This window comes from Cololabis saira, chromosome 23 (genome assembly GCF_033807715.1).
Source record: "Cololabis saira isolate AMF1-May2022 chromosome 23, fColSai1.1, whole genome shotgun sequence".
NCBI lineage: Eukaryota > Metazoa > Chordata > Actinopteri > Beloniformes > Belonidae > Cololabis > Cololabis saira.
In genome coordinates, this window is record NC_084609.1 from 27,157,785 (window position 1) to 27,181,108 (window position 23,324).

Here is a 23,324-nt window from a genome sequence, read left to right on the forward strand (position 1 = left end):
CTGTTGGTTTGTAGGACCACACAATAACACACTCTCTCTCTCCACTTTTCCTTTCAGTTTGTGGTTTTACCGTATAAAAGATGTTACCAACTGTAACGTGAGGATTCGTTGTGTGGTGGTTGGATAACTCTTTAACAGAATAAACAGCAGCACGGAGAGGGATAACGTTTTCAATTAGCACTTTATTTGATTCCACACTTTTTTTTTTAACTTTATTTAACAAGAACAACGACATTTTTTACTTATTTGATTCCACATTTACTGACATTCTTTTACATCCCGGTGTTCTGTCGATCCACGCTGCCCGTGCTGTGATGTCACCGCTGTGCAATAACAAATAATGCCCATGTGTCCGTTTTGTTGAGAGAGGAACCCAAAGTTGAGGAAGCTTTGGGTGAGGCATCCTCTTTCAACAAACAACAAACTGACAAAGTAGCGAGATCTGCTACTTTGTGGTTCTGCGCATGCGCACAGTCGATTTTCAAAGTTTGATTGCCACACCCATACTTTTTTGCATCCCTTCAGTCCACGCTGCGGTTAACGGTGAGTAACATCCTCAAAATCCCTAAGAAGATATATATTTATATATATACAAGCCAGCAGAGATCATCTTAGATGCTTCCCGTGCCCGGATTTCTCCTTTTCTCTCAAAAAATCTGTTAAGCTAATAAACACGTGGAGGTGGACATGGCATATTTTCACATGATATAACTTTAAGTCATCACCCACCATTCCTGGTCATTAATCCACCTCATGCAACAATATTTTTTCTTTTCCAGATTATCATCTCTGAGAACAAGACTGCACTAGTGTTCAGACAGGCTTATTCTCCTCCCCTCCTACACGTCATTCAAGCAGTCAATCAGCACAGAGCCTCATTATCATAGCCCCCCCCCGCCCTGAAAATGAAGCACAGAAAAAGGCTTTAGAAGCGGAAAAAATAAAAACATGGCCCAGAGACTGAATTTCTGATTTATGTAGAAAAAACAAGCTTTAGATTGTTTTTAAGACATTCAAGGCCTGTTTAAAATATACATTAAATGCCATAATATGTCCCCTTTAAAAGTAGCAGAAAACATAGCCAAAAGTCAGGAAAGTCAGAGGGAGGCCTATGCAAAAAGAGTGCAGAAGAAGTACAGGAACACCTCGTTCAAAGTCGACGATGAGGTCCTGCTTTTTAATGAGGAAACGGCGTAGGAGGCAGAATGGAGCCCGATTTCACTGGACCTTACACCATAAGTCGTGTAAGTGGAAAACTAGTTTCGCTGACTGACGGGAAAGGAAAACGCTTAAAGAGTTAGTACAGTGTGAAACATCTTAAGCCCGACCGAAGGAGCCCTACGAGCCCCACAGCCCCCACGGCACCCACTGCACCCACGGGAGAATGCCAATGTGTCCATAACACAGACGGCGACACAAGCTGTTGCACAAGCACGGTTAAACGTAGCTTGTGCTTCAGTTGAAAGGTCAGTGGTATCAAATAGTAATTTAATTTGCTTTATTTGCTCTGACAAAATGTAGTTTGTACGTTCTATTTTATATCTTATGAAATCTATGATTAACAGGTAATGCAGATGATTACTGCGTGGTGTGCTCCTATCTGGAAAGCGATGGGGATACGAGCATGATAGAAATGGTAAAGTATGATTAAAATGTGTGCTTTGTAGGGCCCATTATTCCATTATATCCATTATTTTTATATTAATTGCCCAGCCATAGTGCTTTGTATTGTATTATTAATTTATATTGATGTATATAATTTATTTGTTTGTAGGTGCAGTGCGAGTCCTGCAGTAGGTGGGGACATTTTGAATGTGTCCACTATGACAAAGGGACACAATATAAGTGCATGAAATGTGGCCGAACTGTTCTGTTTGGTATTTTGTTGTTGTTCTCAAATAATTATTTGTTATTGTTATTATTATTATTGTTATGGTTATTATGTTATTAAATGTCATTTTCTGAATTTGACAGACTCTTCTTTTGAAACCAGAAATTGAGACAATTTGTTTGTTTGTGTGCCTTTACTTTTATTTCTTATTATTTTATACTTATCAATCCAAAAATAGTGATTACAAAATGGATAAATTGGGGGGTGTAAGTATGCTGACATTCATCCTGCAGTGGCAGTGAGGTTATTAGTATCTGATCTGAATGCATTAAGTGACGGGAGCATTATTTGATAGGATGTTACTGGACTATTAAATTATTATATATTTTTGGCACATGTAAATCAAGATAGTACGTTTTAAAGGATGAAATTCTTTGTTTTGTTGTTTTGTTTTCTTAAACTTCTCATGAAGTGTTGTTTTTTTTTTTACATACAAAAATGAAATAAATCAAATCAAAATGCTACCCCTGAAATATTGATTTAAAATGGATAAGATGGGATGTTGAGTATTTGATCCTTCAAAATACACTACCCATGACATGAAATGCATTACACTTTGTGAACATTATACGATAAAGAGAAAAAAAAAACACTTCTATCGCTTTACACCGGTTCACACTGAACGTGACTGAACTAACCAATCAGAAGCTAGCACTTCAATTAAAGGGGACCTATTATGGCATTTAATGTCTATTTTAAACAGGCCTTGAATGTCTTAAAAACAAGCTTTTGATTTTTTTTCTATATAAATTAGAAATTCAGCCTCTAAACCATGTCTTTATCTTCCCATTCTCTAACCTCATTATCTATGAGGGATTCTGAGTGGGCGGGGCTATGATAATGAGGCTCTGTGCTGATTGGCTGCCTGAATGACGCGATACACCGCTACGAAAAAATGGCGGAAGCTCCGGCCGGCGGAGTTAAGCCTGAAAATATGGTTCTGCGTTAAATCGACGCAGACCCTACGGCGTAGCCTACGGTGTACCCTTTACACCGTGTCATGTCATGTGATGCGAGCGAGCGTTAGCGACAATATCAATTCCATTGCTTTATTTTCTATTGGACTGTCCTAACTGGCAGCACGACGCGGCGCGCCATTTTAAGCTGAACATTTGTCGGACGTCCTGCTTCTATTTTCTTCCTGCCGCTCGTGTTGAAAGCCGGTTGAAAGCACTGTAGGAAACGGTCACTGATGAGGAACGGCTGATCCAGTTCGTTGAAATGAGAAGTTATCTCTATGATTCCTCCTCATTTCACTACAAAAACCTCCATAAAGTGGCAGCTGCTGGAGGGAGATGGACAGAGAGCGTCTGATGTCACGCAGTGCGACGCGATAGTCGGACGCTCGCATGCGGTTACACGGTTTTATAGTTGTGGCCGTGGTTTCGCGCATCGGAGGCCAAACCTCTGCTCTGCTCCCGTTGTTACGTAACGACGGGAGCAGAATCTGAACAGCTCGTAGATCCACATCACACTGGACGGCTCATCCGGGCGGCTGTACAGACACTGCAGAATTTGATTGCTTTCCTCCTTCTCTGAGTTGGCAGGCTTAGGGGAGACCACTTTATATATGTTAAAGCAAGAAAGAAATAGGTCCCCTTTAACCCTAATTGCTCCATGGTGTGTGTCAAAGATGTAAGTTGCTTTGGATAAAAGCGTCTGCTAAATGACAGTAGTAGTAGATGAAGAAATATATTCAAATACGTTTTTCCAGAGATAAATGTGCAATGTGCCTTGTTTTCAAGCTCATGAAGTTAGTTTTCTTGGCAGTAATTAGTAATTGCTGTATTTGTTTTCATTGGAAATTTTGAGTTTTGTTTAAAAACCACAAGGGCAGTTACCTTCATTTTCTGTAAGTGGTGCATCCAGTTTGCCAACTTGTTCTTTGTTAAGTTGAGGGAGCTCAATGCTCTCGGAAAATGAGTTGATGCCTTCCTGTTCCTGCGTTGATATAAAATTAATATAATTTTGCAAAGAATAATCTGAATATTTTATTGATTGCTTGAGAAGAGTTGGTCAGCTTTCCAGCTGAGTCCTTGATAGTGGGAATCGTTTGTTCTTTGTTTCATTTGATTTGATAAGCCAAATACTGTATCTACCTTATTTATTGTCATGGTGAAAATGTTCTTGTGGGAGTCTCTGGATGAGAAATGTGAGATTTTTTATTGTTTATGATCTCATTTAATTCAACTTGATGTTTCCTTAATTCCTTCTGAGTTTCTTCTGTTGTCTTGTTTGCGTCCAATGTTTCAAGTGTTTTAATCTTTTGTTCTAGTTTAAGTTTCTCCTCTTTTGTTATTTTTATAAATGGAGTATGATATGATTTTACCTCATAGTGCTGTCTTACCTGTTTCCCATTGCAGTGTGGATAATGACCCTGGGGAATCATTTATTTCTAGGAAGGACGCTCACTCTTTCAAAATTATCAGTAAACTCAGGATCTTTAAGAAGAGATGTGTTAAAGTGCCATCTAGTGGTATTATTATGTAAGCCTGACTCCAAATGAAGATAACTGGAGCATGGTCACCAACTATGATAGAACAAATGTTTTCATCTGAGATCTCTGAAATAATTGAATTCGTCAGAAAAATAATGATTGCGATGGACTTATGGGAAAAATTGACTCTCTGACTGTTGGATGTTGTGCACGCCAACAATCGGCAAGAGCAAAATCATTTAATCTATGTTGGGACCGTAAATACTGCCAACTGTCACTGTGTTGTTGTTATATGTTTAAGATAATAAAGTGTCTTTCAGGGTGAGTGATAGTTGTATTAAGAATGAAACAGATTATTTTGTTTATCAAGGCAAGGCAAATTTATTTATAAAGCACATTTCACATGATGAGCATGGACTCAATGTGCTCAAAATACATAAACAAACAAATAAACAAACAAAATTACAAGTTTACAATAACAGAAGTAGAAAACAATTATGACAAGAGAAAAACAACAATAACAACCATAATTCCATTTTAACAAGTGCGATCACCCAGCCAATCATTTAGAGTTTAGTCAAACGCCTGTGCAAAAAGTTAAGTTTTTAGTCTGCTTTTGAAAGAGGCCTGTTGGAGCAGACCTTAGTTCCTGTGAAGAGGAATTCCAGAGAGTGTAGTGACTGAAAGCACCATGAGCAGATCTAGTGTGGATTCTAGGTATGATGAGAAGACTCTTATTTGATGATCTAAGGGATCTGTCCGGTATGTATTCAGTGAGCATGTCAGCCATGTAGGAGGGAGTTAAGCCATTCATAGATATAAAGACAATAAGAAGTACTTTAAAATCTACTCTTTGTTTCACAGGGAGCCAGTGAAGAGAGGATAAAGCAGGAGTGATGTGTTCATATCTCTTGGTTTTGGTTAGAATTCTGGCTGCAGCATTTTGAATAAGCTGGAGTTTATGTAACACTTGCTTTGTCAGTCCTGCAAAAAGTGAATTGCAATAATTTAATCTACTGGAGATAAAAGCATGAAGCAGTTTTTGTGACAGAAAGCATCTTACTTTAGATATATATCTGAGATGATAGAAGGCAGTCCTGGAAACATTAGCTATGTGTCTGGAAGTTAAGATCAGCATCTACAATAACACCCAAGTTTTTGACAAGTTCACAAGGTTTTACTGACAGAGGAGTTAATAAAGGGAGAATGTGTTGCCTCAGAGCACTTGGACCAATTAAAAATCTCTGTTTTTTCTTCATTTAGCTGTAAAAAGTTTGTTGCCATCCAATACTTGATATCTGTAATGTGTTGAATGAGGTCATGGACTGGGCTCAAATGATCGGTAGTAACAGATATATATAATTGTGTGTCATCAGCATAAGAAGGATATTGAATATTATGATGCAGAAGGACCCAAGTGGTAAGATATACAAACTGAAAAGTAGGAGAGCTAGAATTGACCCTTGTGGGACTCCATATCGAATGCTGACATTATCAGATTCATAGCTGCCGACCGAAACAGAGAAAGATCTACCACTTAGATATGATGAAAACCAGTTAAGAACTGTTTCCTCTGAGGCCCAAACACTGTTTAAGGCGCTGAAGTAGAATGACATGGTCCACAGTATCAAAAGCTGCACTAAGGTGGAGAAGTAACAGAATAGAGACTTTGTGGTTGTCTGTGTTAATCTTCAGATCCTTGATAACTCTGACGAGGGCAGTTTCTGTACTGTGGATTTTTCTAAAACCAGACTGGTAGGCATCAAACAGGCTATTATATGACAGATACCTGTGTAATCAAGAGACTAACCCTTCCCTGTTTTTAGTTATAATAAACTGAGTATGAATTAATTAATTTCGATAACACTAATTTACTATGGGCTGAATCTGACTGGTGTGTTCGCTGTAGTAGACAAATATCTGCTTCTAAACTGTCCAGGTGGCTGAGAACTTTATTTTTCTTTGTCTGTGAGCCAAATCCATATATGTCCCAGGTTACAACTTTCACCCTTTTTTTATCTTCTTTTCTTTCTTCAGCTCAATCAACAGTCATTAATTAGAAGTATCTCATGAGCATAATTGTGACCATTGTTGTTGTAGTTTGTTATGCTGGTCTGCCCCCTCCATTTGTTTATCTTGTTTTCAGGCCAGAGCTGTAATCCGGTTGCCATTTTTTGGCTTAAAGTTTTTCTCCCGTGAGGGGAGTTGCTCCGGGGTCATGTTCTGGGTCTCTGGAAATTGCCTACAGATAGTGCCACTTGTATAGTAATAGGCGCTATATAAATAAAATAAAATTAGACTGAATTGAATTGATCTCTTGAATGCACGTTGGAGAGCAGATGCACTGTTGAGTTGATCTGAACTCCGTCCACAAACTCCACGTTTCCTTCACTTCTGATCACAACTGTTTCAGAGCCACCCTGTAAAGACAATACGCCTCCATCCTGTCCCTCATTCACGTTGTGAAGGTTGATCTGAAAAGTCAGTAATAAGCAAGAAGCACCATCTAGATTCTCTGCTCAGATGAGAGTAAAATAAACTTCTTTTGGCCATCGAAAAAAAAAAAACAGCACACACCCAATAACTCATCATCCCAAAAGAGATGCATGAAGGTGGAACCGTTATGGGGAGACTGGAGACGGTTGCAACCTTTTTTGCATTTCATTCAGTTTCTGAGAGACTGTTTATCCCAGAAACCCCAAAACTGAATTGATTTAACACATCTCTCAGCTGCCCACACACACTACTAAAATAGTTGTAGATCTCACAGTATAAGTATAATTAATATTTACAGTTTTTCACAATTGTTTAAACACATTTCCTGATAGACTACCTCACTTTCTCAAAACTCTAAACACAAATTACAAAATTCACACACAAAATGCAAAATCCTACACTTCTCTTGCAAAAGCACACTCTACCCTCAAAACAGTGTTAACTCTTCACTAAATGGTATTTCCTTCTCAAATGCCAAACACATACATCATTTGAGTAGACATTTCCAAGCACTCACTGAACACTGATGTGCAGAATGGAAGACTCTATAGTATGAATGGAAAACACTATATGAATGTCTCAGTAGAATCATGCACTTGTATGTTCAGTGTTTCACCTTCAGCTGTTGGATGTAATATATCACCATATAGTGTTCTTATGTATAGGCTACTCAAATAGAAAACAACACACAATTCTTTACTGTAACAACAAATACGTAATATTTTACAGTATGAGTAGGAATGCTAGAAGAAGTGCAGTGTTGTAGGGGCCAAGGGCGGCATGGTGATGGAGGACGCCGTGGTGATTGAGTCCAGTTTGCCAGTTTGAGCAACATTTATTTATTTTTCTTATTTATTTACTTTGTTTCTTTATTTCTCTCATATATATGTATGTTTTTGTCATGTAGTTATTTTGTTTTGTTTTTTCAAATCTTGCACTATAGTGGTTACATTGTGTTACTGTAAAAGGGTAGACAAAATAAGCTTTGGCTTCAGTCTACACCTTTTGGTCCTTGTCTGATGTACATGCAAAAAAAACAACTTTGTATTGACTACTGACTTCTATAACGTGACGTTGGCCAGGGACCTCCGTGATGGCATGCTGGCCAATGATATTCCTCCCTTGGCACTTTCTTTTTACAAGGTTGAACCCCGCTTCATCAATGAATATGAATTCAATGGCAAATTGCTGATTGCATGTTGCACAACAGCCTTTGGAGTTTAGAAATGTGATTGAATGTGTGTTCTGTGTGAACAGCAAGAGAGGGAATTCAGGAAGAGTGTGCAGGATATTGGGAATTGTGTGTAGTGTTGTGAGAAATGTGTGGTATGGAATGGGAATTTGAGTCTAGAGCAGTAAATGTGCTTGGAGTTCAGCAGGATTGGTTCAGCCACCGGAAAAATGAGTTTCAGGTTGTGCACATTGTGTCTGATGTTCCAATAATGTGTTTAAACAATTGTGAAAAACTGTAAACAGACAGTGTGTGTATTTTGACTTAGCTATGATTTTAAAAGTGTATTACTATTGAAAAACTTGCTATTGTGGGTTTGAAACACGCTAAAAGTTACTGAGAGAAGTTTAAAACATAATGATTAAACTTGTATGACCTTAAAATTACACAAACTGATATTAATAGTTTTCAGAGCGTCCTGTATGAAAGGTCCTGCAGATGTTTTAAAATCAGTAGTACTTATCAAATGACTGTCACTACCAGATACAACAGTCACATGTTGATAATAGTTTTTTTCACCCAATAACATTGTATACAACCATACTGTAACACTGTAACATCTCCAAACAAAGTTGACGTAAACAAAACTGTAGGAAAAATATGTAACTGTCGAATTTAAAGTATTTAAGTAAAAAATGAAATAAGCTTAAAGGAGCCGTCTGTAATAAATGTCCAAAACTGGTACTGCAGTCACTTTCAAAATATTGTTGAGCGGCGTGTACCCTCCCCCTCCTCCCCATACATATGGGGGTCATTTTATGATTCGTTTTATTATTGCTCTTACATACAGCTCCTTTAAGATCAGAAGATATGCAGTTTAAAAAATATCCATAATAATTACAGGTGATCAAGCTGGAGAAGATAAACATTCAAACTTAACAGTGCAAGAAGTGTTTGCAAGAGGCTGTAAAGTCCTAATTTCGGAAGAGAAAAAGAGGAAACGTATTTTCAGAAAGTATCTTATATAGCCGGAGACTCCTGTGATGGCGTCATGTAACCGTGGCATGGTGGTATCCCTTCCCACCAACAGAAGAACGCCACCACAACTGTAACACAAACACATTTTTTTCTTTTTTTCTTTCTTAAAAAATTCTGTAACATGGTGCAGTTTGGAAAAAAAATATGAAAGTCTTTTCGGACAGTTTGTTTAAAATAATAATAATAATTTTCAGAAAGTGTGAGGAAAATTTGCAATCGGTATATCTACTGAAAATACAAATCATCTGAATAACCTATATCATGGTAAATTAAGAGTGAAATCCATAAAGCTTAAAACATAGATGAAATAACAGTATATGTACACACTTAAAAGAAAAACATTAGTTAAGGCATCATCCATACAATCAATCAACTGGTTTCATGGATACAAATATATCCACATGAGAATTATCATCTTTCACAACCCATAGGGAGTTTGAAATCACAGCAATGTCTGAAATCAGTCTCAGCTGAAAACACATTTACTTTGAACTAAGTTGGAGTCCCCAGGCTGGAGTCTCTGAACAAGTCAAACGCTAAAATACAACATGACCTGATTTTTAATAGGCATCACTTCAAAGATTAAACATTTCTCAAATGCCTTTAACAACATTGCTGTTTCCTTTTTTTTCTTCCACATCTTGGAGTTTAAAAACTACATAAAAAGCAAAATGGCCCAATGCCTCGATTTGGCAGCTGTTGAGAGCGTTTGGCAGCCAGTTAACAGCCTTGGTCTTTACTGTATTTTCACACTGTGTTCCTTCAAATTTTTTTTTAAATTTCTTTAAGATTTCTGGACTGTCTTGCATGCACTGCTGTGCACTCCCAGAGACTGTCAAGAACTCCTGGCATCAACAGTTACTCCAAAAGTGGGCAAAATTTAGCTACAATACCCAGCTTCAACATCATACATTTACATGCTAACTTTTGAGATGTCACAACTGAAATAACACCTGAAATTAGGACTGTCAAAGCCGAAATGAAACAGGTTTCTTCACCCATGGGTGACAGTGGCTTGGCCCGGGGCACCAGGCTGATGTGTTAAAGGGTGACAAGCTATTTATCATGCTACAGGAACGATGGACAAAAATGATGGCTATGAGATACTTGAGATACTAAATAAAAATGGAAATGGAGAAGAGAGGAAGGGAATAGGAGAGGAGAAGAAGGGTGAGAGGCACCGCCCAGTGGATCATGTTGATGCCCCCCTGCAGCGTAGGCCTATAGCAGCATATCTACCACCAAGCTATATTTGAGACTAACTGTTATAGTCTTGTTCTATAGCTGCAACTATGACTACAGACTAACACACTAGAGTTTACACTACCTAGAGATTTACCAACACCAACTAGAGGTTTACTAAACACTAACTATAGGCTTTACTAAACAGAAAGGTTTTAAGTTTGGTTGTAAAGGTTGAGGTGGTGTCAGCCTCCTTAACCCAGATTGGAAGTTGGTTCCATAGTAACGGTGCCTGATAGCACAAACGCCCACCCTCCAAATCTACATTTGGATACTCCAAATAAGAACTACGAGTAAACCTGCAAACAGAGAGCTCTGTTAGGAACATAATACCTGATAGTATTATCAAGACCTGATAATACTATCAGGTCTTGCAAATATTGTGGAGCTAAGCCATTTTGGGCTTTATACGCAAGTAATAAAATTTTAAATTGGATTCTGAATGACGGGTAACCAATGGAGCGACGCTAACACTGGAGAGACGTGGTCTCTCCTGCTAATTCCTGTCAGCACTTGCGCTGCTGCATTTTGGATCAGCTGGAGCCTATTCAGCAAATTACTTGGACATCCTGCTAACAACACATTACAGTAATCCAGTCTAGAAGATACAAACGCATGAACTAGTTTTTCTGCATCACTCTGTGAGAGGATTTTCCTAATCTTTGCAATATTACGGAGATGGAAAAAGGCTATTTTACAAACCTGATTAACATATGGTTTAAACTACAAATCCTGATCGAAAACAACACCAAGGTTTCTCACAGTTGCACTGGAAGCCATCGCAACACCATCTAATCCCTTCCTAAGATGCTCTGGACCAAGAATGATAAACTCTGTTTTATCTGAATTTAGAAGCAAGAAATTTCTGGACATCCAGTCCTTGATGTCCCTAAGACATGCCTGAAGTTTAACTAACGGTTCTGTTTCATCCGGCTTCATAGACAAATAGAGCTGTGTATCATCAGCATAGCAATGAAAGTGTATGCCATTATCCTGGATTATACTTCCCAATGGCTGCATGTATAAACTGAGAAGATTGGTCCTAGCACTGAACCCTGTGGAACACCATAGCAGACCCTTGACTGTTCTGAAGAAACCTCATGTACAGGAACAAACTGGAACCTGTCAGATAGGTATGATTTAAACCAATTTAGAGCTGTCCCTTTAATCCCAACAACATGCTCTAACCTGTGCAGTAAAATGCCATGATCTATAGTGTCAAAAGCAGCACTGAGGTCCAGTAGAACCATATTGGCCACTAAACCCTTATCTGAGGTCCAGTAGAACCAGTATGGACACTAGTCCCTTATCTGAGGTCCAGTAGAACCAGTATGGACACTAAACCCTTATCTGAGGCTTATTCTAATCCCTTATCTCTTCCCAAACTCCCCTCTGCCAAGGAGACTTCTCCGCTGGTCCTGCTCCACATCTTCCGTCTCCATGGTCTTCCCGTAGATGTGGTCTCCGACCAGGGTCCGCAGTTCACCTCTATCTTCTGGCGGGAGTTCTGCGTTCAGCTTGTGGCCTCCGTTAGCCTGTCCTCTGGGTTTCACCCCCAGTCCAATGGAGCGCATGAACCAGGAAATGGAGACGGCACTACGCTGTATGGTGTCACAGAACCACTCATCTTGGTCCCAGCAACTCCTGTGGGTCGAGTACGCCCACAACTCCTTCACCAGCTCAGCCACCGGTCTCTCCCCCTTTCAATGCTGCTACGGGTACCAACCCCCACTCTTCCCTGCACTTGAGGGAGAGATCACCTGCCCCTCTGTCCAGGCCTTCATCCGTCGCTTTCGCCGCACCTGGACCCAAGCTCGAACAGCCCTTCTCCGAGCCTCGGACCGCTACTCCTTGTCGGCCAACCGGCGTCTCACTCAAGCGCCGACCTACCAGGTTGGCCAGAAGGTCTGGCTCTCCACCCGGGAGAGGAAGTTGGCTCCCAGGTTCATCAGCCCTTTCCCCATCCTGAAGGTCATTAACCCCGCCGCAGTGAGACTTCAACTCCCCCGGACCACGTGCATCCACCCCACCTTCAGTGTTGTGCAAGTTCATACCTCTCGTGAACTAGTTCAAAGTTCAGTTCACATAGTTTAAAAATGAACAGTTCAAGTTCAAAGTTCACCATTTTCATTTTGAACTAGTTCAAGTTCAGTTCATTTCAATATTTTTAGCTGAGAAGAACAAATGAAACGCCACCCTATCCTAAACTGTTCATTGTATACAATCATGTATTGTCCTAGTGGAATATCATGCTATTTAGCGTATGCATGTTCATACTCTGCAAAAGCCACAATTATAGTGTCATGTCTTGCAATCAATTATACGAGACCTTACATTCTATCACACAAAATTGATTAAGTTATTGCTTATAGCACAAAGGATGTGGACAAATGATCATTTTTGTTTTGCTTTATTCAACTGTTGCAACAATATTGTTCCTCTAGAAAAAGAATGAATTTAAGACATTCCAACAACATAAAAAAAGTTTGACTCACCAGAATGTTGTTTAGCAACTAAAACAACCCCTGTAGAACTAGAGTAGGTGTTCATCTGTAATGGGAATGTGAACACAAAACAAACATCAAATACATGTGCTCTTATTTTTCTATGTTCACCAGCAAGGAAAAAAAATGCTCTAAAGTCCTGAAATATTGTTTAGACACTTTAACAAAAACTAGTATCATACTGCATTTGAACAACAGAAAATATATTTATGGTCTCCAGGACGCTTCTTTTTAAAACTCTTAATTACCGTATTTTCGCGACCATAAGGCGCACATTTTTTTTTTTTTTTTTTTTTTAAATGTGCCGGGCGCCTTAAGAAACGGTGCGCCGTGTCTATTACCTGAATTACGGTAATGTGAGGCCGGCCACCATGAGAACGGTAAAGGGAGAAGGGGGCGGGTGAAGCCCCCGTGAGTTGCGACGTGAATGAGACTCCACTGAGCTGTTTAATGCGTAAACAGATGATAAAGACTTTTAAGGATTTGCTTGATGTGTAAAGTGAAATAAAATACAATCAAACTAAGTTTTGCTCCGCTCTATTTAAATAAGCACACGTTAAAGGTTAAAGCCTCGTGATGCGCGCTGCTGCAGCCGACTTCCTGGTTCCCAAAGCGGTCCGATCGACCTGGTTCCCGGCAGCTTTGCGAGCAGAGATTTCTGGGGTCTGTCTCAGGTCAGATCAGCTTCACACTCCGAGATTTGCAGCCAAATCTGTCGGTTACAAACCCGGTACCGGATCCCGACATGCGCGGGTGTGTATTCGCGGTGCAACACACACAGATTCTCATGTATGTGGTGCTGGACTGGCGCAGCTGATGGACAGAAACCTATGGGGATTTTTAAAAGAAAAACTTTGCATAAGACGTTTCCAGCCGGAGTCATTATAAGGACGAATGAAAAGGGGGGGCTGGATGAAGGGATGATGATCACGAAGCTGATTCCAGGTCTGGAAATTCGGACTGGCGCAGCTGAATCAGCGGAGCTCGTGTCGGATACAAACCCCGGTACCGGCTCCCCGACAGCGCGTGTGTGAGCGGGTCCAGCGCGGCGGAGCGGAGGAGGACCAGCGCGGCGGTCCCGGGACGCGGGACCCGGGACCGCCGCGGGACCAGCGCGGGGTGGGGGGGGCGGACCGGGACCGGGACCCGGTCCAGCGCGAGGAAGCAGACGGGGAGCGGACCCGGTCCAGCGCGGGGGGGGACGGAGCGGAGCGGGACCGGGGACCCGGGACCGCCGCGGTCGGGATCCGCAGCACAACGGGGTATGAAAAGTTTATTTACTCTCGTGCTTGGCTGCCACGCTGATGGACAGAAACTGCCGGCTATGGTGATTTTTAAAAGAAAAGCGTTCCCTAAAGAGACTTTTCCAGCCAGAGTGAAATGAAAAGGGCTGGATGGATGAGGAGTTGATCGGGTGGCTGAGACAGGTTTATGTGCAGAGCCCCGGTGTTTTTTTTTAATTCTTTAATGCAGAAACAGAATATGAACCTTTGAAGGGTTTGATTGATGTGAAACGTGAAATAAAATATCAAACTAAGTTTTGCTTCCGCTCTGTTTTTAGCGCGTGTGTGTTCTGCAGCGCGCGTGCGTGTGCAGCTCCGTCTACAGAGACGGCGCCTTTTGGGTCGGTGCGCCGTATGTGTGTTTTAAAACCAAAAATGACACACAAAACTGAGGGTGCGCCTTTCCACACAGTGCGCCATATGGTCGCGAAAATACGGTAAATGAATCACCCTTGTAGAACTAGGTGGTGCTCTGTGTCACTCACTCTTAACATTAGTTTCCAAAAAAAACAAATATGAAGAAAAAGGCTCCTATTTTTCTAAAATGAATGAATGCAATTAAACGTCCTGACAAAAGACACAATGTTGGATAAGCAGTCCACTCTTAAGTCCACAGACTAGGCCTACTGTTTGCAGTAAAGTCCAGTCAGACTACTTTTTTTTGTTTGCATTTAAAAGCAGTTGCTTCTCAAAGTTGGCATCTCCCAATCTGTTTCGCCTGGGCCTAAATATCTGGCCTCCAGAACTGAAGAGCCTCTCTACTGGAGCGCTTGAAGGGAGTGCTGTGTTGTATTTGATGAACAGCTGTTTCAGTTTGGGCAGGAGCATGTACTCAGTAAAATCATCAGAGGTCTGTGAATCCAGGTAGATGTCCACCTCAGATTTGTTGATGCTTGATGGGATGCGGTTGAACTTGGAAAAGGATGAAGCACTGCTTTTCCTCTGAAGATCATTAGAGGTCTGGGCTTGATCAGAGTCGTTAGGCACATCAACAGATTGCAACTCTTGTTTCAGCATCGCTCGGTATTGCAAGCGCTTAATCTCGTCCTCCACCCAGTCCATCTTGAACACTGGAAGTAGTATAGCTGCTAGTATGTGTTCTTTCTTGTCAAGCATGCCCTCCAGTCTTTTTGAGAGTGACTGCATCATGTTCTGGATGAGGGGACGACATGCAGTCAGACCTTGTGTGGCAGTAGGCTTTAAACTCTCATCCAAAAGGCCATTCAAATCACTTTTCAACTGAACAATGGTGGGAGCCAGGTACCCAAGGAAGGTGTTTTTCTCCCCCTGAAGGATGTTTAGTGCAGATGTTAAAGGCTGCATTACACTCACAAACCTGTGTATGAAGTCAATTTCTTCTGCAGTGAATCGACGAAGGCCAAATTCATCACAGACTGTGTGCAGAAGGAGTGTGCCATATGCAGGAGTAGGATCCAAGGACAGACTGCTGGCCTGGGGAGTTAAGGTGGCTATGTGAGACAGTCGCTGCATGGAGAAGAACATAGAGTTCCAACGGGTGTCGTTTGGAGTGACAAAACTAATCCCAAGTTTTTCATCAACAAAATCTGAGGCTTTCGGACTTCGTTTAACTCTGTTCCACAGTGCTGATGCTTTTGAAAACACAGGATTCACCTGCATGCTGGCTCTCTAGTTTTTGGGTTTAGGTAGCGGTAGCGATAGCTTAGCTCAGACTGCGATCAGATCTCAAGATTTAGGTCGATTGCTGTTCGTGTTTTGGATGGCTCCGTGCCGGTTTCGTGCTTTGTTTGTGGTTTTTTGTTGCAGATTTCCAGTGCTTGACGTGTGTCTCCGTGTGTTCCTGCTTCCTGGATTGGCAGTGGATGTCACCCCCCCCCACCCCTCCCCCCCCCCCCAAAAAATACCGTCATGGTATCAATCAATAATATGTGTGCAGACAAGGAGAAAGAAGAAGAAAAAGAAAACACAGGCCTCGCTAGTGCTTTGTACTGTTTATCAGTTACCTTTTCTGTGTCTTTGGCAACTAGATTTAAGGTGTGAGCCATGCATCTTCTGTGAGGGGGAAGATAAGGATCCTCTAAATCTGATAGAGGTGCAGGCTCAATCCCATCATCATCATCATCATCTTCACCCGAGCTATCACTAACAGGGGCAGGTTCTGATTAATTATCTTCAGTTGCTTCAGCAGCTGCTGCATTAGCAACAGTGATACTCTCTCCAAAACAGTTAAATGCCTTAACAAAATTTGAGGCATTGTCAGTCACTGTGCATACAATCTTGTTTTGAATTTTAAATTCCTTATACACATCTGCCAACACCTTTGCCAGCACATCATGTGTGTGTGCTCCTCTGACACGACGGCATGCAAGGGCTGCTGATCTCCTGTGTGATACATCATTTTTGTCAAGCCAATGTATGGTGATGCCCATAAATCCTTTGTTGACAGCTGACCAGCAGTCTGCTGTCGTACATACACAGTCAATATCAGCAAGTTCAGCTTTTAGGTTAGTGATAACCTCATTATATTCTTTGTTTAACAGTCCCTGCACCTGCCTTCTTGACGGCGCACGTCTGCTTGGTTGCAAACCAGTCACTAGTTTGATGAAGGAGGGCTTTTCAACCTTACTAAGAGGCTGTAAATCTCCAATAATGTAGTCCAGTATTAGTTTGTCTACCTGTTGCTGGGAAATCATCCCCCTGAAGGCTGCAGGCAGTGTGAGTTGGTTCATTTGGGGCTGTGGGCAGGGGCTCTTCTTGGCCTTTCCTGAAGACTTTTTTTGATGTTCAAGGACTTGGAGATACTTTCTAACACTGGATGGATGCTTTAACTCCACATGACGTCTCAAATTTGAACTGGATGAGGTCGACGTGCGCACTTGTTTTTTCAGCGCAGGTGGACATAATTGGCATAGAAAGCTGAGGTTTTTATCGTCGGACTCTGTGGGAGACAATTTGTAAAATTCCCGCAGATAATCATAAGTGGACGCATCATCTGACGCGCTCGCTGACGCTGCATCCGCAACGTCTGTCTCTTCGCTTTTCATTGTAAAGACTGCGCCGGGCTCGGACCACCGTTGTCATGCGAGCTGGTGCCCGCTGTATTGCTGGTGTGTGCGCTGGTGTGTGCGCTGGTGTGTGCGCACATCATGCGCTGTAATACAGCGCACACACCAGCAATACAGCGGCTGTATTGTGGGTAATGTAGTGTGAAGTCGCCGTCTCGTCGAGTATTTTAAATGTGCGCGCCGCCCACTGGTGAAACGAGAAGGATTATTCCGTAATAATTGGACCTAAACAGTGAAGCTGCAACTCACATAATCTTGCCAGTTTAAATTCCAGTTCATGATCTACAGAATGAACAAGTTCACGTTCGAGTTCTTTATTTGAAAATGTGTTGCATTCAGTTCAACGTTCTCACAGAAATGAACGTGTTCAATGAACGCGTTCATTTGAACGCGTTCATGCACAACACTGCCCACCTTCCATGTCTCTCGGGTCAAACCAGTTTTGGGGAGCCCACTGGTGCCCCCCACTCCTCCTCCACCACCTCCTCCTCGCCTCATCGATGGAGGACCAGCATACACTGTTCATCGCCTGCTGCGCTCCCGCTGTTGTGGCCGGGGGCTCCAATACCTCGTTGACTGGGAAAGCTATGGTCCGGAGGAGAGGTCATGGGTCCCTACTGGTTGCATCCTCTGCCCTCGTCTCATTGCAGATTTCCATCGGAAACACCCTGACCAACCCTCCCGGTCGACCTCCTCTGCTAGGGCTACTCGTCCTGGGCCATTGGGCCCTTCCATGCCAGTCGTCTCGGAGGTGGAGGGGGTCTCTTCCTCCTCCGAGGACTCATCCTCCGACAACGAGAGACTTGGTTGGTGCTGTTGTGTCATAGCAGGAAGGTTCCTGGTTTGATTCTCAGCAAGACTCTTTCCTGAGGTTTGCATGTTGTCCCCATGTTAGCAGAAGTCAAATTGATGCGCGAACTGCGATGCTCAGCTGTGACAACCCGTCTAAAATGTGTTAGAAAGGCCACCGGGTCTGGATCAGCACCCAGTGGGACCTGAAGTTCACTATGAAACTTTTTTTCTTTTTAATCTGTAATAGGCTTGAGATGCAAACGTGGATGTATATTCAGTGAAAAGAAGTTGATGAGAAAAAAAAATAAATCTTTTTAGGAAAAAAAAACAACTCAAAAAACACAAGTCACTGTGTTTGTTTGTCCTTTTTTCTCTTCTTTTTTCTTTACATTTTCTATATTATCCAAACTTTTCCTGAACTTGGATAGCATGTAATTACATTAAAGTTTAGACTTCAGCTTTGACAGCAGGTGAACCACCACTTACCAATAATGCAGAGTATCGGCACGAAAACCGCGATCAGCGGGACTATAAGCGGCGGAGCTGGAGAACTTAGCCTGACTGTCTTGTCACCATAACTTATCTGGAAAACAAAAACGTTACGATAAGAAAATAAATATTTATGGTGCAGAAGTGGAAAAAGTGATGAGTCAAAATATATTTACTGTGTATCTGAATGTTATTTTGAGATAGAGGTCACAGTTCGAAAGCAGGTGAAACACTCAAGATTATTTTATTGACGGAAACGTTAAGCTTGTATTTCATGGTTGTGGTGAAAGATTTACCATCAAGTGTTGAAACTGGTCAACAGTTGTGTTTTGAATCTCACAGATGAAAAAGTTAGGTGTGTATGTGGATTCTGTGTCCTTAATGATGCAGGGATATTGCTTCTCATCCTGAACGCCCCACACTGACAACTCTGCTGCCGTCACCTCCAGCTTATCTGCTCGTTTCTGGAATAACAGAAACACATTCTCAACCTTTTATCATTTTGAATTTAAACGTCATGCCACACGTTTGTGCATAGTGAGTTATCACCTGTGTGGTGATGTGGACAACTTCTCCTATCCTCACGGACGTGAAGGTGGTAAACTCCGGGTCTGGAAAGTAGGTCAGGTTTGTGGAGCAGACCAAGGTTTGATTGGCGACTCTCAAAAACACGGAGATGTCAGAAACCTCGGTTCCAGCTGCAGGACTTTCATAGGTGAGAGTCTGCAGATAATTTAATCCGTCTGTGTTATGTAAGTACATGTGTGATGTATGATGTCAGAAAATTATATTATACAATATAAAGCAGCATACTAATAGAAAGTAACATGATACAACATTTACAAGACATATTGTATCTATGAAAAACTATATTGTAGCATATTTAAGTTGCATTACAATATACAGGTTTGTTTTGTGTTGAAGTCCCTTTACAATTTAGTACTGTACAGGGCATCTATACGGTAATTTGAAATAATAGTACAACATATTAATGTAAGTTAACACATGGTTAGACATTGTGTGCGTCTGCAGAGCCTTAGAACCTGAGAGCTGCTGTTGATGGGAGGTCTGACTTGTTGAGGGGCGTGGCTGTACGTGACCCCTTCAACAGAGTCCAGGTGAGACCCCATCAGTGTCATCTTCCTCTTTCCACTACAAAAAAATGAAAAGCGCATGTGAGATGTTTAGGATGTTTAGATGTTTAGAAAACTTAAAGGAGCTTGAGGCCGGATTGTGGCAGGATTTATGAAAAAAATCCGTATACATTTTAAGTTTTCTAGTAATAATGTCAGATGAAGCGTTCCAAACCCAAAAGAATGAGCCCTCTAGTGTATCTCTCCGTTGCCTTGAACAGGCTGTGTGCTGCAAAATGTGCTGCAATTCGGTCCCGAATTTCCCGCGCTGTCCTGCGGATGTGACGTCACATGACGCTGCATGCACGTTCTCCCCGTTCTCCCGTGCCGGCTTCACTGTTGGCTGCAGTACCCCTGACGGCCGTCGTGGTGAAGGGTGGCGCTAGAGAGTCTCATTTCTTAAAAGGAGCCTCAAGCTCCTTTAAAGCGTATACGAATTTTTTTCATAAATCCTGCCTCAATCCTGCCTCATGCTCCTTTAAAAAAAGATGCTAAGATGAAGAATTAAAAAAACTCTCCTTGTATATTTTAAGAATTACCTACAAATGGAAATAAACTGGATCATCTTCTGACCATGAAAAATACAAGTTACGATAAAGGTGATTGAAGATAAAAGGAGAACAAAGAGTTTGATAGACTAGAGAATAACAGATATAAGTATGTTTGGCCCTGAGACCAACAGTACTTCAGGTTTTGGCATCATAATTTGGTGGATTTCAGTGGAAATATGTCTTTACCGTGAATTTGAAAAACTGGTTCTTGAGCTGAAACTTTCTCAATCTGATATGACATGAACACGAAATTCATGAAAGCATTTCTTCCTGATATTATATCTAATTTATATCTAAGTGGGTGGTGCTCTGTAAAGTTAAAGTTTTACATACCTGATCCAGGTGCTGTTTGGTGTCATTTTGTTGCAGAATGGCAGCTCCCGTCTGGGAGGAGAACGCACACTTTGACCACGCCTTTCATTTTCGTACTGGGAATGTTAAACATCAGACTGGTGCCGGTGTTGTTCCATACAGGAGATCTGACGGGAGCAGAGAGGAGCAACAAAACTGAAACCTACACTCACCAACATCATAACATGCAGACTTCAGGTCTTTTGATTGATACAGACACCGCCAATGGGTAACTGTCATCACTTTCCTTTCGACTTAAGCCTGGATTATGGTTCTGCGCTACACCAACGCAGAGCACACGCCGTTGCCATGACGCCGTCGTGAACCCTCCGGACTTCTCTGTCACTCCATTTCGCCGCGGTGTAGTACCCCCAGGCGAGCGCTAGGGGGGTGCGTTCTTTTCCTGAATGGTTTATCCGACTTTTCCGGTCACAGTGAATCAAAGACATAAGGACAACTATAAAATCAGACACACGAAGAAAAGAGCGCTGAAAGTTCATGACTACTTCACGAACGAACAATTTGTGGGAGGTGCGCGTCAGGCACGGCGCGGCGTGCGCCGTGGGGTGCTCATTGCGGCGCAACCTGCGGGTTAAATTCTCGCCGGGGACGCTGTGGGTGCTGAGTGCGTGCACCCACACCCTGGTTGGTGAAAGGGCCTTTCTGTGTGGAGTTTGCATGTTCTCCCTGTGTTCCCTTGGGTAGCAATGTGAGCTACCCTCACAAAAACATGCAACAGTCCTGGGCTATACATGCCCCCTCTGGCCAGTCGGGGTGCCAGATGGGGTGGGGAGGATCTGGCCGGAATAACGGGATCCTTCCACGCGCTATGTCCGGCCGGAGAAGCCCCACACTGTCTGGTGAAAGGAAGCGGCCTGCTCACTCCTCATGTAAGGAGGAGACTTGAGCTCAGTGTAGGGCCCTCCCAGGGTTGGTAGAGGGTGAGCAATGCCCAGGACTGACTTAGGTAGGAGCACTTGGGGATAAAAAAATAATTGGGTAGAGATAAAGCTGGCCAACCCCAATTGCTCATGATTCTAAACTATATAATAATGGAATAATGACTATGCCTTCTTTAACCCACACACTAAAAGTGTATGGTCACTAAAGGGTTAACGCTGCGCGAGTAATTTTTTTGATCTTCGGTAGCACCCGTTGGAACGGCAGATCCGACCCTCTGCTGGTGTGTACTGTAATTAACGGGCACGCGGGAGAAAGAAAAAAAGGAGAGTGAATCACTTAAATTGACGGAACTCCGGTGAGCGATTTAATTACTAAGTGAACACCTTGCGGCTGTTACTTAGCAAGTTGCTCATATTAGCATCATATAACATGGTAGAATGTCAACCAGTTGGAGTATTTTGGAACTTGTTAATTTCGTGATGTTAGTTAAAATACTGTAGCCTATGTTCATATAATTTCATATTGGATGTGCTTAAAGATTGAGTACATGTTAAAAGATGAATGTTCTATTCATGTCTAAAAAAAATGTTAAAAAATGATTTCATACTGTGATTATCTGTATAAGTTAAAAATGTAAACTTAAAGGAGACCTATTATGGCATTTCATGTATATTTTAAACAGGCCTTGAATGTCTTAAAAACAATCAAAAGCTTGTTTTTTCTACATAAATTAGAAATTCAGCCTCTGGGCCATGTCTCTAGTTTTACCGCTTCTAACCTCATTTTCTGTGCTGGATCCTGAGGGGAGGGGAGGCTATGATAATGAGGATCTGTGCTGATTGGCTGCCTGAATGACATGTAGCAGGGGAGGGAACAAAGCCTCGCTCTGGCAGAAGAGCAGCCGGCTCCGTACACAAAGTGTGTCCCATGCGAGCGAGTTCCGGCGAAAAAAATAAATTCCATTGCTTTATTTTTTTGTATTGAACTGTCCTAACTGGCCGTGAGTTTAACGGTTTCAGTGTGGACAGAGAGCGTCCGATGTCACGCAGCTCGACGCGATAGTCGGACGCTCGCATGCAGTTATGACACGGTGTAAACGGATCTTAAAGCCGGAATTACGGTTCTGCATTAAATCGAGGCGTACCCTACGCCCTAGGCTCTGTGTCGGTGAAACGCGGAACGATAAATCGGCCTTTAGTTACCTGAAGGGGGGACCGGTCACCTCGTCTTCACACTAATTCACACAGGAAGATTTAAGTGAATTCTAAACACCACAGTTATTTACTCCGATTCCTCATCATTTCATTTCTTATGTTACAAGACAAATGAATCATGTTAACTGTAAATAAATCACAACACTGAATATTCAAAAATGACAACTTTATTGTTAAAAAAAAATAAAATAACATAAGTTGTATATAAATAACATTTATGCACTATTGCTGGCTCAAGGAAGGACTGTGCATTTCTTCTGAAGGTGTCGTTGAACAGCTTCAGTTGCTTGGAAGATCTGAAACCATAAACAGAAGAAAAATGTATTACTAATAGAGCTCCGATGGTACCTAACACTCCGTTAGGGAACACCGGAGCACCGGAGCTACTCACTGGTCCGGTCCGGTGAGGAGCTCCGGTGCTCCGAAGCTAAATACTTAGCCCATGCAAAGATCATACTTGTAAACAAATATAAATAACGTAAAAAAATAACGTCACTTACCGCTGCCTCGTGTGCAGTTGCCGGGTCCGTTCTGTTGGTACTGATCCTTTTATGAGGGTAAATGTCGATGCAAAACCTAATTTTAACTGTCCCTCGTTGTTCAAACAGCCCCCGCTTCGGAACAATGGCGGACGCTCCGGCCGGCGGAGAGAGTTGTGGGCGTGGTTTCAGCAGCGGAGGCCAAACCTCTGCGCCTGTCGTGACGTCACGACAGGCGCATATTCTGAACGGCTTGTAAAAGTCACATGACACTGGAAGGATCCTCCGGGTGGGGTGAACAGACCC

General features: G+C 42.1%; 1 protein-coding gene across 1 annotated transcript in view; it reads right to left on the bottom strand.

The window, feature by feature from the left end:
- Window positions 1-11,645: 11,645 nt before the first annotated feature.
- The window catches only part of LOC133424167 (uncharacterized), a 48,194-nt gene continuing 36,515 nt past the window's right edge, over window positions 11,646-23,324 (bottom strand). Inside the window, exons 12-21 of the mRNA XM_061714616.1 lie at window positions 20,439-20,550; window positions 19,431-19,532; window positions 18,937-19,110; window positions 18,684-18,851; window positions 17,784-17,919; window positions 17,624-17,691; window positions 15,458-15,547; window positions 14,825-15,214; window positions 12,002-12,240; window positions 11,646-11,919 (exon numbers count right to left, since the gene is read on the bottom strand). Coding sequence (XP_061570600.1) covers window positions 11,646-11,919; window positions 12,002-12,240; window positions 14,825-15,214; window positions 15,458-15,547; window positions 17,624-17,691; window positions 17,784-17,919; window positions 18,684-18,851; window positions 18,937-19,110; window positions 19,431-19,532; window positions 20,439-20,550 — 1,753 coding nt within the window. The remainder of the gene's footprint in view (window positions 11,920-12,001; window positions 12,241-14,824; window positions 15,215-15,457; window positions 15,548-17,623; window positions 17,692-17,783; window positions 17,920-18,683; window positions 18,852-18,936; window positions 19,111-19,430; window positions 19,533-20,438; window positions 20,551-23,324) is intronic.